The 12,106-nt window shown below is 51.2% G+C and overlaps 1 protein-coding gene across 1 annotated transcript in view; it reads right to left on the reverse strand.

Moving 5' to 3' along the window:
• Fa2h (fatty acid 2-hydroxylase) overlaps positions 1 to 11,607 on the reverse strand; it is a 19,302-nt gene extending 7,695 nt beyond the window's left edge. Inside the window, exons 1-3 of the mRNA XM_013012810.1 lie at positions 11,518 to 11,607; positions 3,123 to 3,265; positions 2,170 to 2,276 (exon numbers count right to left, since the gene is read on the reverse strand). Coding sequence (XP_012868264.1) covers positions 2,170 to 2,276; positions 3,123 to 3,265; positions 11,518 to 11,604 — 337 coding nt within the window. The 5' untranslated portion in view covers positions 11,605 to 11,607. The remainder of the gene's footprint in view (positions 1 to 2,169; positions 2,277 to 3,122; positions 3,266 to 11,517) is intronic.
• Between the last annotated feature and the right edge of the window lie 499 nt (positions 11,608 to 12,106).

A 12,106-nucleotide genomic window follows, 5' to 3' on the forward strand; every position in this document is an offset into this window, starting at 1 on the left:
TCCGGCTTTTTTCTTTTTGCTTATGTGGTGCTGAGGAATCGAACCCAGGGCCTCAGGCATGCAAGGCAAGCGCTCTACCACTGAGCCACCTTCCCAGCTCTCAAAATACAGTTCTTGTACAATGCAATTTACCCAGGTAAAGGGTGCAATTCAGTGGTTTTGTTAGTGTATTTGGAGTCTGCACAGTGGATGATAGAAGCTGATGTTTCTTCCCAGGTTCATCATGGGCGCTGCCTCTGTCCCTGTTGAAGTTTTGACCCTCTAAACTACCTCATGTCATGGTTTTCTTGACAGGGACATAGCTCCTCTAGCTTGAAAGGCAGAGCTAATATATTAGCTGATGATATGGTGAGTGTACTGTTAGATTATATAACAGCAATAATCTCTGATTAAATAGCAATACCTTAACAGTCTTTTTTTTTTTTTTGTCGGTTATGGGCCTGAACTCTGGGCCTGGGCACTGTCCCTCAGCTCAAGGCTAGTGCTCTACCACTTGAGCCACAGCGCCACTTCCAGCTTTTTCTGCTTATGTGGTGCTGAAGAATCGAACCCAGGGCCTCAGGCATGCAAGGCAAGCGCTCTACCACTGAGCCACCTTCCCAGCCCCATCTTTTTTGTTTTTGTTTTTGTTTTTTTTTGGTGCCAGTCTTAGGGGCTTGAACTCAGGGCCTGGGTGCTATCCCTGTGCTTTTGTGCTCAGGGCTAGTGAGTGCTCTACCATTTTGAGCCACAGTGCCATTTCTGGCTCTTTAGTATTTAATTGGAGATAAGAATCTCATGGGCTTTCCTGCTGTGGCTGGCTTTGAACTGCAATCATCAGATCTCAGCCTTCTGAGTAGTAGGATTACAGGCCTGAGCCACCTGGCTTAAGCAGTCCTATTTTTTTTTTTTTAAGTCAATTGTGGACCTGGCACTGTCCCTCAGCTCTTCAGCTCAAGGCCAGCACTCTACCACTTGAGCCACAGCGCCACTTCTGGTTTTCTGGTTGTTAATTAGAGATAAGAGTGTCACGGACTAGCGATCCTCAGATCTCAGCCTCCTGAGTAGCTAGGATTACAGGCGTGAGCCACCAGTACGTGGCTTAAACAGTCCTATTCTTTATTCTTCTTCCCTGCAGAGCTCTCCAGGGCCCCTAGGAATCCTGAGGAATTTCCCCTTGCCTTGTATAGAGCCCCATGTACCATTTGTAGCGTGGAGCTCTGGATACCCAGAAGCTTTTCTAGCTGCAGACTGGCCTCCGCCCTTGCTGTATCTCCTTCAGCCCGATCGTTTTACTTAGATGTGAGTCCTCACTAGCTACCACTCCCACTGCTTGCCCTCCCCTCCTTGCTTTTGCATGCTATTCCTGCATCTAGGAATTTCAGCCTCCCTTCAGTTTGCACTGCTTCTTGGCTCCCCCAATTCTTCTGCATTTACTCTGGGGTATCCTTTGTCTAGCAGCTGCACTGAGCCTCCGTCAAGTGTACCCTTGCCTTGCGGGCTTTTCTTTGCTCTGCCTGTGGCTCGTGCTTTGCATGATCTGCTTGGGCTGAAGAAGGCACGTGGCAGCATATGCCATCTTCCACCATTGGTGGCCTCCCAGCCACGGGCTTCCTAGCTCTCCACGCTGGGCCTTTATTACGCAGGCATATTTTAGCTGCCCTCAAATCACTGTCGCTGCATGTAGAGCAGTCCCCTCCTATAGGTCAAGGCTCTGCCCGCCTCCTCACCCCAGTATCACCCTGTCTGCCCATCCGGTTGAAGCTGGTACTGAGTGGCATCTCTGGAGGAATCCAGCAGAGGGACTGGGGCCAAAGCTTCAGTGTCCCTTCCCCCCACCAGCTATCGTCCCTGGCGGCTCTGCCACTGTTGCCGATTGTTAGGGGAGAGCTGGGCGGACAGTGGGCGATTCAGCTAGCAGGCCTCTGAGCAACAAGCTCTGTGCTGTGCCCAAGCTATTCAGCGTAGGCAGAAAAGGGTAACCTTGGCTCCTGGGGCACACATGGTAACCCTGTGTGCCCAGGAGCAGCTCTGTGCTGGGCTGGGGTGGTGGAACTTTCTACAGCTTGCTCATTCTCCATCCCATCCATTGACAGATGTCAACTGTTGACAGGAGCTCAGGGCCCAGGAGAACACAGGTCCCCTGCCTCTGGGATTCATGGGAACAGGTCAAGAAGAAACATGGTTTACCTGTTGTGAATGATGTGAAGAGTCGGACATTGCCCTGGGCGAGGGTTCCATAATAGACCCAGCTGAGATACAGCATCAGAGGCACCCAAACGATGGGGACACTGTACCTGCAGAGGGCAATCGGGGTGAGATACATGCACTGTATATGGGGGTATTGACAAGGTCTAGCTTCCCTAGAGGCATACATTTATACCAGGGAGGGGACTAAGTGACACCAAATCATATGCAGAAAGGACCCTAGTGTGGGGGAAAAAAGAGGAGGGAAGTTGTGAATCCATCTGCCTGTCTCTGAGATGTCATTGGCAGAAAAGAACTGGCTACCAACTCTGTGCAGCTGGGTAAACATTGACCTCTTGTGGCCAATGAGCTAATTGCAGGTAAAATTGTTCCATGGATATTAGAGGCTGCCAGCCCCACAGAGGAGTCTAAAAAAGACCAGGGAAGCCGGGTGCTGGTGGCTCACACCTGTAATCCTAGCTACTCAGGAGGCTGATATCTGAGGATCATGGTTCAAAGCCAGCCTGGGCAGGAAAGACCGTGAGACTCCTATCTCCAATAAACCACCAGAAAACCAAAAGTGGCGCTGTAGCTCAAGCGGTAAAGCGCTAGCCTTGAGCTGAAGAACTGAGGGACAGCGCCCAGGCCCAGAGTTCAAGCCCCATGACCGACCAAAAAAAAAAAAAGCGCTAGCCTTGAGCTGAAGAGCTGAGGGACAGCGCCCAGGCTCAGAGTTCAAGCCCCACGGACAAAAAAAAAAAAAAAAAAGAAACGACCAGGGACAGCTTTCAAAGAGATTTCTGGCCATATGTCACACACTCAGTGAACAAAATCATACTCAGAATTAGATTATGCCTATGGCATGTCCCATTTTTGCACATTGGACATATGAGGGAGGGACTGTGTCTTTTGTATCTGAGATGGAGAACCCATGGCAGGTTCCATTTAGAGCTCACCAGACAGTCTTGGACAAGGCCTCGATGAGGTCTGAATGGAAGAGACGGATGGGCCTGGTCACTGGCTGGTGGACCCATTCATCATACTTCTCTCCCAAGCTGCCCACTTGCCACAGAAGAGGCTTCTGCCAGTCTACTAGGTCCTGCAAAACACAACAAGGACCATTAAAAACCGTCCTTAGCATATACTAGTTGTACACAGGGGTTTCATTATTACATTTCTATTACACGTGAACATACATCCCGGTAAATTTCAGTGTATCTTGATTAGATTTGTTTCTTCCAAAATGTAGATCCTTGACAGTCATACCTTCCTGTTGTATTCACCCCTATTCTCCTGGTTACAGCATCCCATTCCCCAGCCCCATCTCATGGGCATGCCAGTCCCGAGCCTTGAACTTGGAATTTTACTGTCTCCATAGGCTTTTCACTCATGGCTAGTGCTCTACCACTTGAACCACACCTCCACTTCTAGCTTTTGGCAGGATAATTGGAGATAAGAGTTTCATGGGGGGCTGGGAAGTTGGCTCAGTGGTAGAGCACTTGCCTTGCATGCATGAGGCCCTGGGTTCGATTCTTCAGCACCACATAAGCAAAAGGAAAAAAGCTGGAAGTGGTGCTGTGGCTCAAGTGGTAGAGCGCTAGCCTTGAGCTGAAGAGCTGAGGGACAGTGCCCAGGCCCAGAGTTCAGGCCCCATGACAAAAAAAAAAGTTTCATGGATTTGGGGCTGGGAAGGTGGTGTTCAAAGCCAGCCTGGGCAGGAAAGTCCATGAGACTCTTATCTCCAATAAACCACCAAAAAACTGGAAGTGGTGCTGTGGCTCAAGTGGTAGGGCGCTAGCCTTGAGCTGAAGAGCTGAGGGACAGTGCCCAGGCCCAGAGTTCAGGCCCCACAACCGGACCAAAAAAAAAAAAAGTTTCATGGATTTGGGGCTGGGAAGGTGGTTCAGTGGTAGAGTGCTTTCCTTGTATGCATGAGGTCCTGGGTTTGATTCCTCAGGACCACATAAGTAGAAAAAGCCGGAAGTGGTGCTGTGGCTCAAATGGTAGAGCGCTGGCCTTGAGCTGAAGAGTGAGGGACAGCACCTGGGCCCAGAGTTCAGGCCCCATGACAAAAAAAAAAGTTTCATGGATTTGTCTGCTCAGTCTGTGATAGTTAACAAACATCTGTGATGATTATCTTATCTTTAAACTACAATTGAGGGCTGGGAAGGTGGCTCAGTGGTAGAGCGCTTGCCTTGCATGCATGAGGCCCTAGGTTCGATTCCTCAGCACCACATAAGCAGAAAAAGCCAGAAGTGGTGCTGTGGCTCCAGTGGTAGAGCACTAGCCTTGAGCTGAAGAGCTGAGGGACAGAGCCCAGGCTGAATTCAGGCCCCATGACTGGCAAAAAAAAAAAAAAACCCCAAAAACAAAAAACTACAATTGAATGTGCACTAATGAAGGAAGAATTAGCATATGATGAGTAATTTATAATTATTCAAATATGCTCAAAGCTTTTACTCATAAGAATGCAGCTCAAAAAAGTTTGGAGGCTATACATGTAGGCAATGGGAGGCTTTGAAGGTTTCTGATGACTTTAAGGAATTGAAAGAGATTAATCTGGACTCCAAACAGAAAAGAACAATGAACTTGGAGTGAGGTAAAACCTTCAAAGCCTGCCTCTCCCATTTACCAACTGTGTGAGCCTGAGAGCTCCCATGATCTCTTGTCTGTGAAGCTTTTCGTTTCCAGTTTTCTTGATGAAGTGGTAAAGGAGAAATAGCCATCTGGGTCCCTGTAACATGCCTTGTCCTGAAGTCAGCTTTGATATTAGTAGACCACATGAGCTCTCTCAAGTGTGGGGTTGGCATGGTCTTCTTCACTCTTTCACTTTTAAGCTGTGTATGTCTTTGTAGTTAAAGTACATCTCTTGCAGACAGTGTAGAATTGGTCTTGCTTTTCTTACTTTTTGTCTGTCATGGGGTTTGAACTTGGGACCTGGGTGTTGTGTCTGAGCTCTTTTGTTCAAAACTAGTCCTCTACCACTTTGAGCCACAGCACCACTTCTGTTTTTTTTTTTTTTTTTTTTTTAGTGGTGATTGGAGATAAGAGTCTCTCAGACTTTCCTGCCCAGGCTGGCTTCGAACCATGATTCTCAGAGCTCAGCCTCCCTGAGTAGGTAGGATAACAGGAGTGAGCCACTGGCAGACCGTGGTCTTGCTTTTCTATCTGTTCAATGTCTGCCTTTTAATTGAACTATTTTCTATTTACATGTAATGTTGGACTCAATTCACTTTCTTGCTGTTTTCTGTTTCCTGTTCTTCCTTTCTTGCTTCATTTGCATTAAAAATATTCTCTCTACGTGGCTGGGAAGGTGGCTCAGTGGTAGAGTGCTTGCCTAGCATGCCTGAAGCCCTGGGTTTGATTCCTCAGTACGACATAAACAGAAAAAGCCAGAAGTGGTGCTGTAGCTCAAGTGGTAGAGTGCCAGCCTTGAGCACAAAGAGGCTTAGGGACAGTGCCCAGGGCTGAGATCAAGTCCCAGACTGGCGCGTGTGTGCATGTGCATGTGTTGTGTGTGTGTGTGTGTGTGTGTGTGTGTGCGCGTGCGTGCGTGTGCGTGTGTGTGTGTGTATTCCACATTATCTTCTCTTTTTTTTTATGTAGTTGTCTCTCTTAGACTCCCCTCAGTGTTACCCTGAGGATAATTTGCATCTTTCTTGGTGGGTAAGGGTAAGGCTATGTCCAGAAAGAGGCAGCTTTGGGGAGCTAGGGGATTCCGGTGGTAATTCATAGCCCTGAACCACAGGTTGGGCCCCAGGAAGCAGATGTGAGTTTGGGTATCTTTGGTCCAAGGCCCTTGTGCGGCCCACATCTCCCCCCCCCAACCCCCCAGCTCTGCCCCAGCCCCTAGGGAAGGGGGTGGTGTCTCTGGGCTATGCCAGGAATGTGGCTGGCAGCAGCTCCCTGCGGAGGGAAAGGGCAGCCTGTTCCCCTCAAGGTGGGTGGAGGGCCTGCTGCCAGGGAGGGGGGGTGCCTCTGTTCTCCCATCCCCCCCAGATCCTGGGCCTTCTGGGCAGCACAGGCACCAGTGACGGAGGATATGTCCTGAGGGGCAGCCCTAGCCCAGGAACAAGGACTCACGGCACGACGTGGCTCTCCTCTGCGCTTGAGGAGCGGGACAGGAAGCAGCTGCTGGTGCCAGGCGCTCCTCCCACCACCTTGGCCACGAGCTCAGGCAGTTGTTTAAAGAAATGTCTGACTCAAGCCAGAGCATGGCTACAGGGCATCTTTCTGAACCAGAGGGGCAGAGGATGGAAGAGGAGGAGGACAGACACAGGAGTGAGGACAAGAAGCTTCAGGAATCCTGGCTACATTTTCTAGGCAGGCCTCGCGTCTGCTATTCTAGTGTGCCTTGATTTGGAGAAATGGGAATTGTGACGAGCTCCTTTTACAGATGAGGACATGGTTAGATGTTCTAGCAGGATCTGAACCTGAGTATCCAGCTTAGATCCCTGCCTTCTGCCACCCAGGGGGCCTCCAATGGGTGTAGTCAGGCTGTAAATTCCTCAGCACGGAGGCTCTGGGGATGGGGGTGAGCGCAGGCAGGAAGGGGCAAGCATGGCTGTGAGCCTGTCTCACTGGGACAAGTTCAAGTTTACAGAGGCAGCTCTGGGCCACCTAACTCTTCTTCCAGTGTCCTAGAAAATGTAGCCAGGTAAGGGGACTTACGTAGGGGACACAGTGGTTGGAAGGTAATGGAGTGCCAGGAGATGAACAAGCCCTTGTCCCGATCCAAGCATTACTTTCCAGACTCTCAGCGACTTAACTAGCAAACTCCAGCTTCCTAGCCAGGTTCCAGGGACCCAGTGAGCTGCCCCTGATACCAAGGGTTGTGCATGTAGGGTTGGGGGTAGGCCACTGCATTTTGTTTGGTGATACATCTGGGTGGATGATTCTCTCTGTCTCTGTATCTCTTCTTTTACGGTTTAAACTTGGAGCTTGCTAAGTTAGCTCTCTACCGCTTGAGCCATGCCTCCAGCCTTGCTTTTTGCTGGTTAATTTGGAGATGGGATGTAGAGAACTTTTCTACTGGCCTGGACTAGACTCAAATCAGCTGTGATCCTCCAGATTTCAGGCGCTGCCTCTGGCGCTGCCTCTGGCGCTGCCGCCTCCTCCTCTTCCTCCTTTTTTTTTGTTGTTTGTGAGGCTTGAACTCAGGGACAATGCCTAGAGTACCTTGAGCTCTTTTGCTCAAGGCTAGTGCTCTGCCACATAGAACCACAGAGCCACTTCTAGTTTTCTTGTAGTTAATTGCAGATAAGAGCCTCACAGACTTTCCTGCCCTGGCTGGCTTTGAACCATGATGTTCAGATCTCAGCCTCCTGAGTAGCTAGGATTACAGGTGTGAGCCATTAGCACCTGGCTGATTTCAGCTTCTTAAGTAGCTAGGATTACAGATAGGACCCAGCTTCTATCTGTCTCTTGGAGGAAACAGGTAGGGATGGGAATGCGGCTTAGTGCTGGAATTCTCGCCTAGCATGCACGAAGCCCTGGGTTCGATTCCCCAGTACTACATAAACAGAAAAAGCCAGAAGTGGTGCTGTGGCTCAAGTGGTAGAGTGCTAGGCTTGAGCAAAAGAAGCTCAGGGACAATGCTCAGGCCCTGAGTTCAAGCCCCAGTACTATCACAAATAAAAAAGAAAGAGAAAGAAAGGAAGGAAGGAAGGAAGAACGAAAGAAAGAAAGAAAAGAAAGAAGGAAAGAGGGAAGGAAGGAAGAAAGAAAGGAGTGACCTCTACTCAACTGACAACTCCTACGTGAAAGGAAGCTGGTTATGTTGGAATCTGAATTAGGCTGATGAAGAGGCTGAGGCTGGGATTTAGACGTCTCTGGTACCCGCTGAGCCTCTTCCCTTCCTTCTGTCTTAGGTGGAAGGACTGCAGGACAAATGGAGGGGGGGGGGAGGGAGAGGAGGGGAAGGCTCAGCAGGCTGCCAAACCGCCCTCCAGGTGAAGTCCCAGGAGACTAGAGCTCACCAGTTAGCTCAAGATAATCATAATCTTTGTCTCCTGGCATTGTTAACAAGCGCAAAATCAGTTTGAGAATACACTTGTGATGCTTGGCTCAGGTAAAGACTCAATGGTAGAAGTGCTGCCCAGGGCCATCTGAACAGGGGAGGCTGGAGCCCAAAGTGGGAAGGGTGGAGCCTCTGAAGTGGCCTCAAGATGCAGCATGATCCAGAGGCCAATGTGCCCAGAAGCCAAGAGTAGTGGGCAAAGCTGGGCACTGGTGGCTCACACCTGTAATCCTAGCCACTCAGGCAGCTGAGGTCCGAGGATTGTGGTTCAAAGCCAATTTGGGCAGAAGAATCCAGGAGATTAAAAAAAAAATCTCCATCTAACCAGCAAAATGCCAGAATGTAATTATGGCTCAAGTGGTAGAGTGCCAGCCTTGAGTGCAAAAGCTAAGGGACAGTATCGAGTCCCTGAGGTCAAAACCCAAGGTTGGCACACATGCGCTCTTTCCACTGGACCACCTAAGTAGGTTCTAGAATCCAGGGAGAGTGGTGCCTGGTTAGGAAGCCAGGGTCCCGCTGACTTGATGGAAAGGCTGCTGTAGAAATCACTTAGGTAAAATTCCATGCACGCCCAGACGGTCAGATGGGAGTCGCCTCGGAGCAGAGTGGGGCACCAGATTTGCTTCTGCTCCTTTCTGCTGCTTTTTGGATCCTTCTGCCTTCAGCCCCGCAGCTCAGCCCAATTTCCCCCTCGTTCTTTCCAGCACGCTCTCCTCTGTCCCCTTATCTTATAAGACCTGGGAAGTTCCTGTAAGAGCTCTCATCCACCATGAATACAGAACACAAGTAGTTAATGTAAGTCCCCTTTGTCTCTGGAGCAGTGCCCAAACCCACCCGAACTGAGACTCTCTGAAAATAAAGCTGCTGTTTGGGTTTGTTTTTTGCCAGTCCTGGGGCTTGAACTCAGGGCCTAGGCATTGTCCCTGAGCTTCATTTTTTTGTGTGTGCCACAGCACCACTTCCCGCTTTTTCTGTGTATGTGGTACTGAAGAATCGAACCCAGGGCTTCATGCATGCTAGGCAAGCATTCTACCCCTAAGCCACATTCCCAGCCCAAAGCTGCTGCTTTCTTGATCTATTTCCACAGCTCTTCAAGATCTGTGTCCCGCAGATCAGCCTCTACTCCCCCCTCGCCCCCACCCCCACCTCCTCCTCTGTTCCTGTCCAAGGGGCTGTGGATAGACAGAAGCAGGACTCTCTTTGGGGGAAAGTTAAAGAGCACAGAGGACAGCATCGTTCATCTTATCTGGGAAGCTTGGCTGTGTGCTGACTTTCCTCAGGTGGCCAGAGGTAGGGACCCCTGCCAAGTGGTCTGTCCTGCCTCCTGTCCCCTGACCCCTCCTTCTCTATCCAGGAACATGGGTGGTGGTGGTAGGGATGAGGGACATGTGTGTGTCAAAGAGATCAAGAGAAGCTAGCAGGGGGATCAGCAGTCATTGTCAGGGGCCCAGGAGAGGGGCGCCTCTCTGCTGAGGTCTCTCCTCAGCCTGCGTGGAGGCTGCACAGGGGGTGTGGGAAAGCTCTCACCCCCGAGAGTGCTCCCCTTGCTGGATCGAGTGATGGGATCCAGTGGTGGTGGTGGATCAGCGTTGCGTCACAGCTGGAGGGGATATGGAAGGAATTTCCCCAGAGCAGGCTGGGGATGGAGTAGGGGTGCTGTTTGCTAACCCTGGCCAGGTGTGACCATGGCCCGCCCTCCCCTCCAATTCCATTTCTTTCTTTTTTTGGTCAGTTGTGGGGCTTGAACTCTGGGCCTGGGCACTGTCCCTCAGCTCAAGGCTAGTGCCCTGCCACTTGAGCCACACCGCCACTTCTTGTTTTCTGGTGGCTAACTGGAGATGAGAGTCTCACAGACATTCCTGCCCTGGCTGGCTTTGAACCAGGATCCTCAGAACTCAGCCTCCTGAGTAGCTAGGATAGTGGCCTCCTGAGTGGCCACCAGCACCCGCCCTTTGCTTTCTTGCCATCGCATCCCATGGCTGCCGCAGGGATCCAGCCCCGCTCAGCTCTTAGTATTTCCTTTCTAATATTCAAGCCTTAAGCCACGCCCATAGGTACTGGCTCCAGGGTAGCCTCTGCAGCAGCTCCTTCTAGTACCAGCCACCCCCCAGCCCGGAGTTGGGACACCCCGGGTCTCGTCTCCTGGTTTTGTGCTCACTCCTCTGCGCCTCCTCATCGCCTCCTATTCCAAGGCAAGGCCCTAAGTGCACCAGTTTTTGTGTTGTTTCTTTCTGAGGGGTGGGAGTGGGTGGGAATCGATCCACTCAAACCGGTCGATTCTCTTATTCTGCCCACACAGAGCAACCCAAATCTACCGCAATTGCCAGCGAAGCCTGCTAACTTAAATCAAGATCCTGCCTGCCTTGGGTCTGACCTGGGCACCATCCAGGCTCAGAATGGTTGTGGCCATGTTTCCAGCCATGCTCAGGGCTGGAGGACAGGAAAGAAGGTTCCAGTGAACCAGCTGGCTGCCACTCTGGGTTTGGGCAAGTCTTGTGTGCTCACAGGCACTCACAGTCAGCTGTGCGGAGCCCCTTTGCAGCCTCCTCTGGCTGCCTGTGTTCTCTGCTATAGCTTCCAGCATCTCCGCTCATTGTGCCGTTTGTCTCTGCCTCTGGTCCCTGGGCAGGCAATCTTCTTCCTGGATGCACACTTTTGAACGTGGACACTGGTGTTTATGGCAAAGGAAGCGTCTCTGCCTTTGCACTTATGGGGAATGTCACCTAAGCCTGCTTTTCAGCAGAACCCCCCCCCATTCAAGGCTTTCTTTCCCATTTCTCACCAAGCACCCCTATTTTTGTCTGGGAGTGCTCAGCAACTCTAGAGCTCACCTCTTCATAAAAGGGGCTCTGCTTGGTTTTTAACCTCCCAAGAAAAGCGTGTCATAGGCTCACACACACACTTGGCTTCATGCATACATCGAGGCTGTGTCCAGCCGTGTCCTGCATGACCTCTGCAGGCTCCCAGGCCTCAAACCACCAGGGACTTCTCTGAGAGGTCCCAGGTCCCTGGACAAACTTGAGTCTGCTCACTCTGTCATCATCTCCTTCCCAGCTTGTGGGGTCCTGTGAGGAGAGTGCGTCCCCTCATGGCTGTTGGGGGCTTGGCTCCATGCAGCGACATCGTGCGCTGTTCATCCTGGCTTCCCACTAGCCAGGCAGCCTCACGCCTATCCCTCCGTTTAACGCCCTGAGCCACACTCGAACCACTGGCACCTGCGCTCCGTCCCCAGCGCTCCTAGGTACATGCAGCATGAATACCACAGCTGCTGGCTTCCTCCTCTTTGCCTCCCCCACCCCAACCCTGATCACCACCCCAATCCATCCAGCTACCTTGTCCCAATCCACCACTGTGAACCTGGGCTCAATAGCAGGGTCTGTCTTCTGAGTTCCAGCAGCAGCCATGGCCCCGTTCTCCATGGAACCCTGAGGAGAGAAGACACAACGTGGTAATGGCGAGGGGTGGGGGTGCGCGGGGTGGGGGGGAGGTTACTCTCAGCAGATGAGGAATGAGAACAGAGCCGGGGCTGCTCCACAGCAAGGTAGCCAGAAATGGGGAGAGGCCTCTGGGTGGTGCTGGGTGGGTGGAAACCACAGGCACAGTGCTTCTGAAAAAAGAGACGCACTGATGTGGCTGTCGTTGCTCTTTATTCTTTTGTTCTTCCTTTAAAAAATTTTTTTGGGGGCTGGGAGTGTGGCGTAGTGGTAGAGTGCTTGCCTAGCATGCATGAAGCCCTGGGTTCCATTCCTCAGTACCACACAAACAGAAAAAGCCGGAAGTAGTGCTATGGCTCAAATGGTAGAGTGCAAAAGAGCCCAGGTCCCAGGTCCCTGGACAAACCCAGGCCCTGAGTTCAAGCCCTAACACCAACATAAAATAAAAAAATAAAGCCGGGTACTGGTGGCTCATGCCTATAATCCT

The sequence above is a fragment of the Dipodomys ordii genome, unplaced genomic scaffold, assembly GCF_000151885.1.
Source record: "Dipodomys ordii isolate 6190 unplaced genomic scaffold, Dord_2.0 Scaffold18, whole genome shotgun sequence".
NCBI lineage: Eukaryota > Metazoa > Chordata > Mammalia > Rodentia > Heteromyidae > Dipodomys > Dipodomys ordii.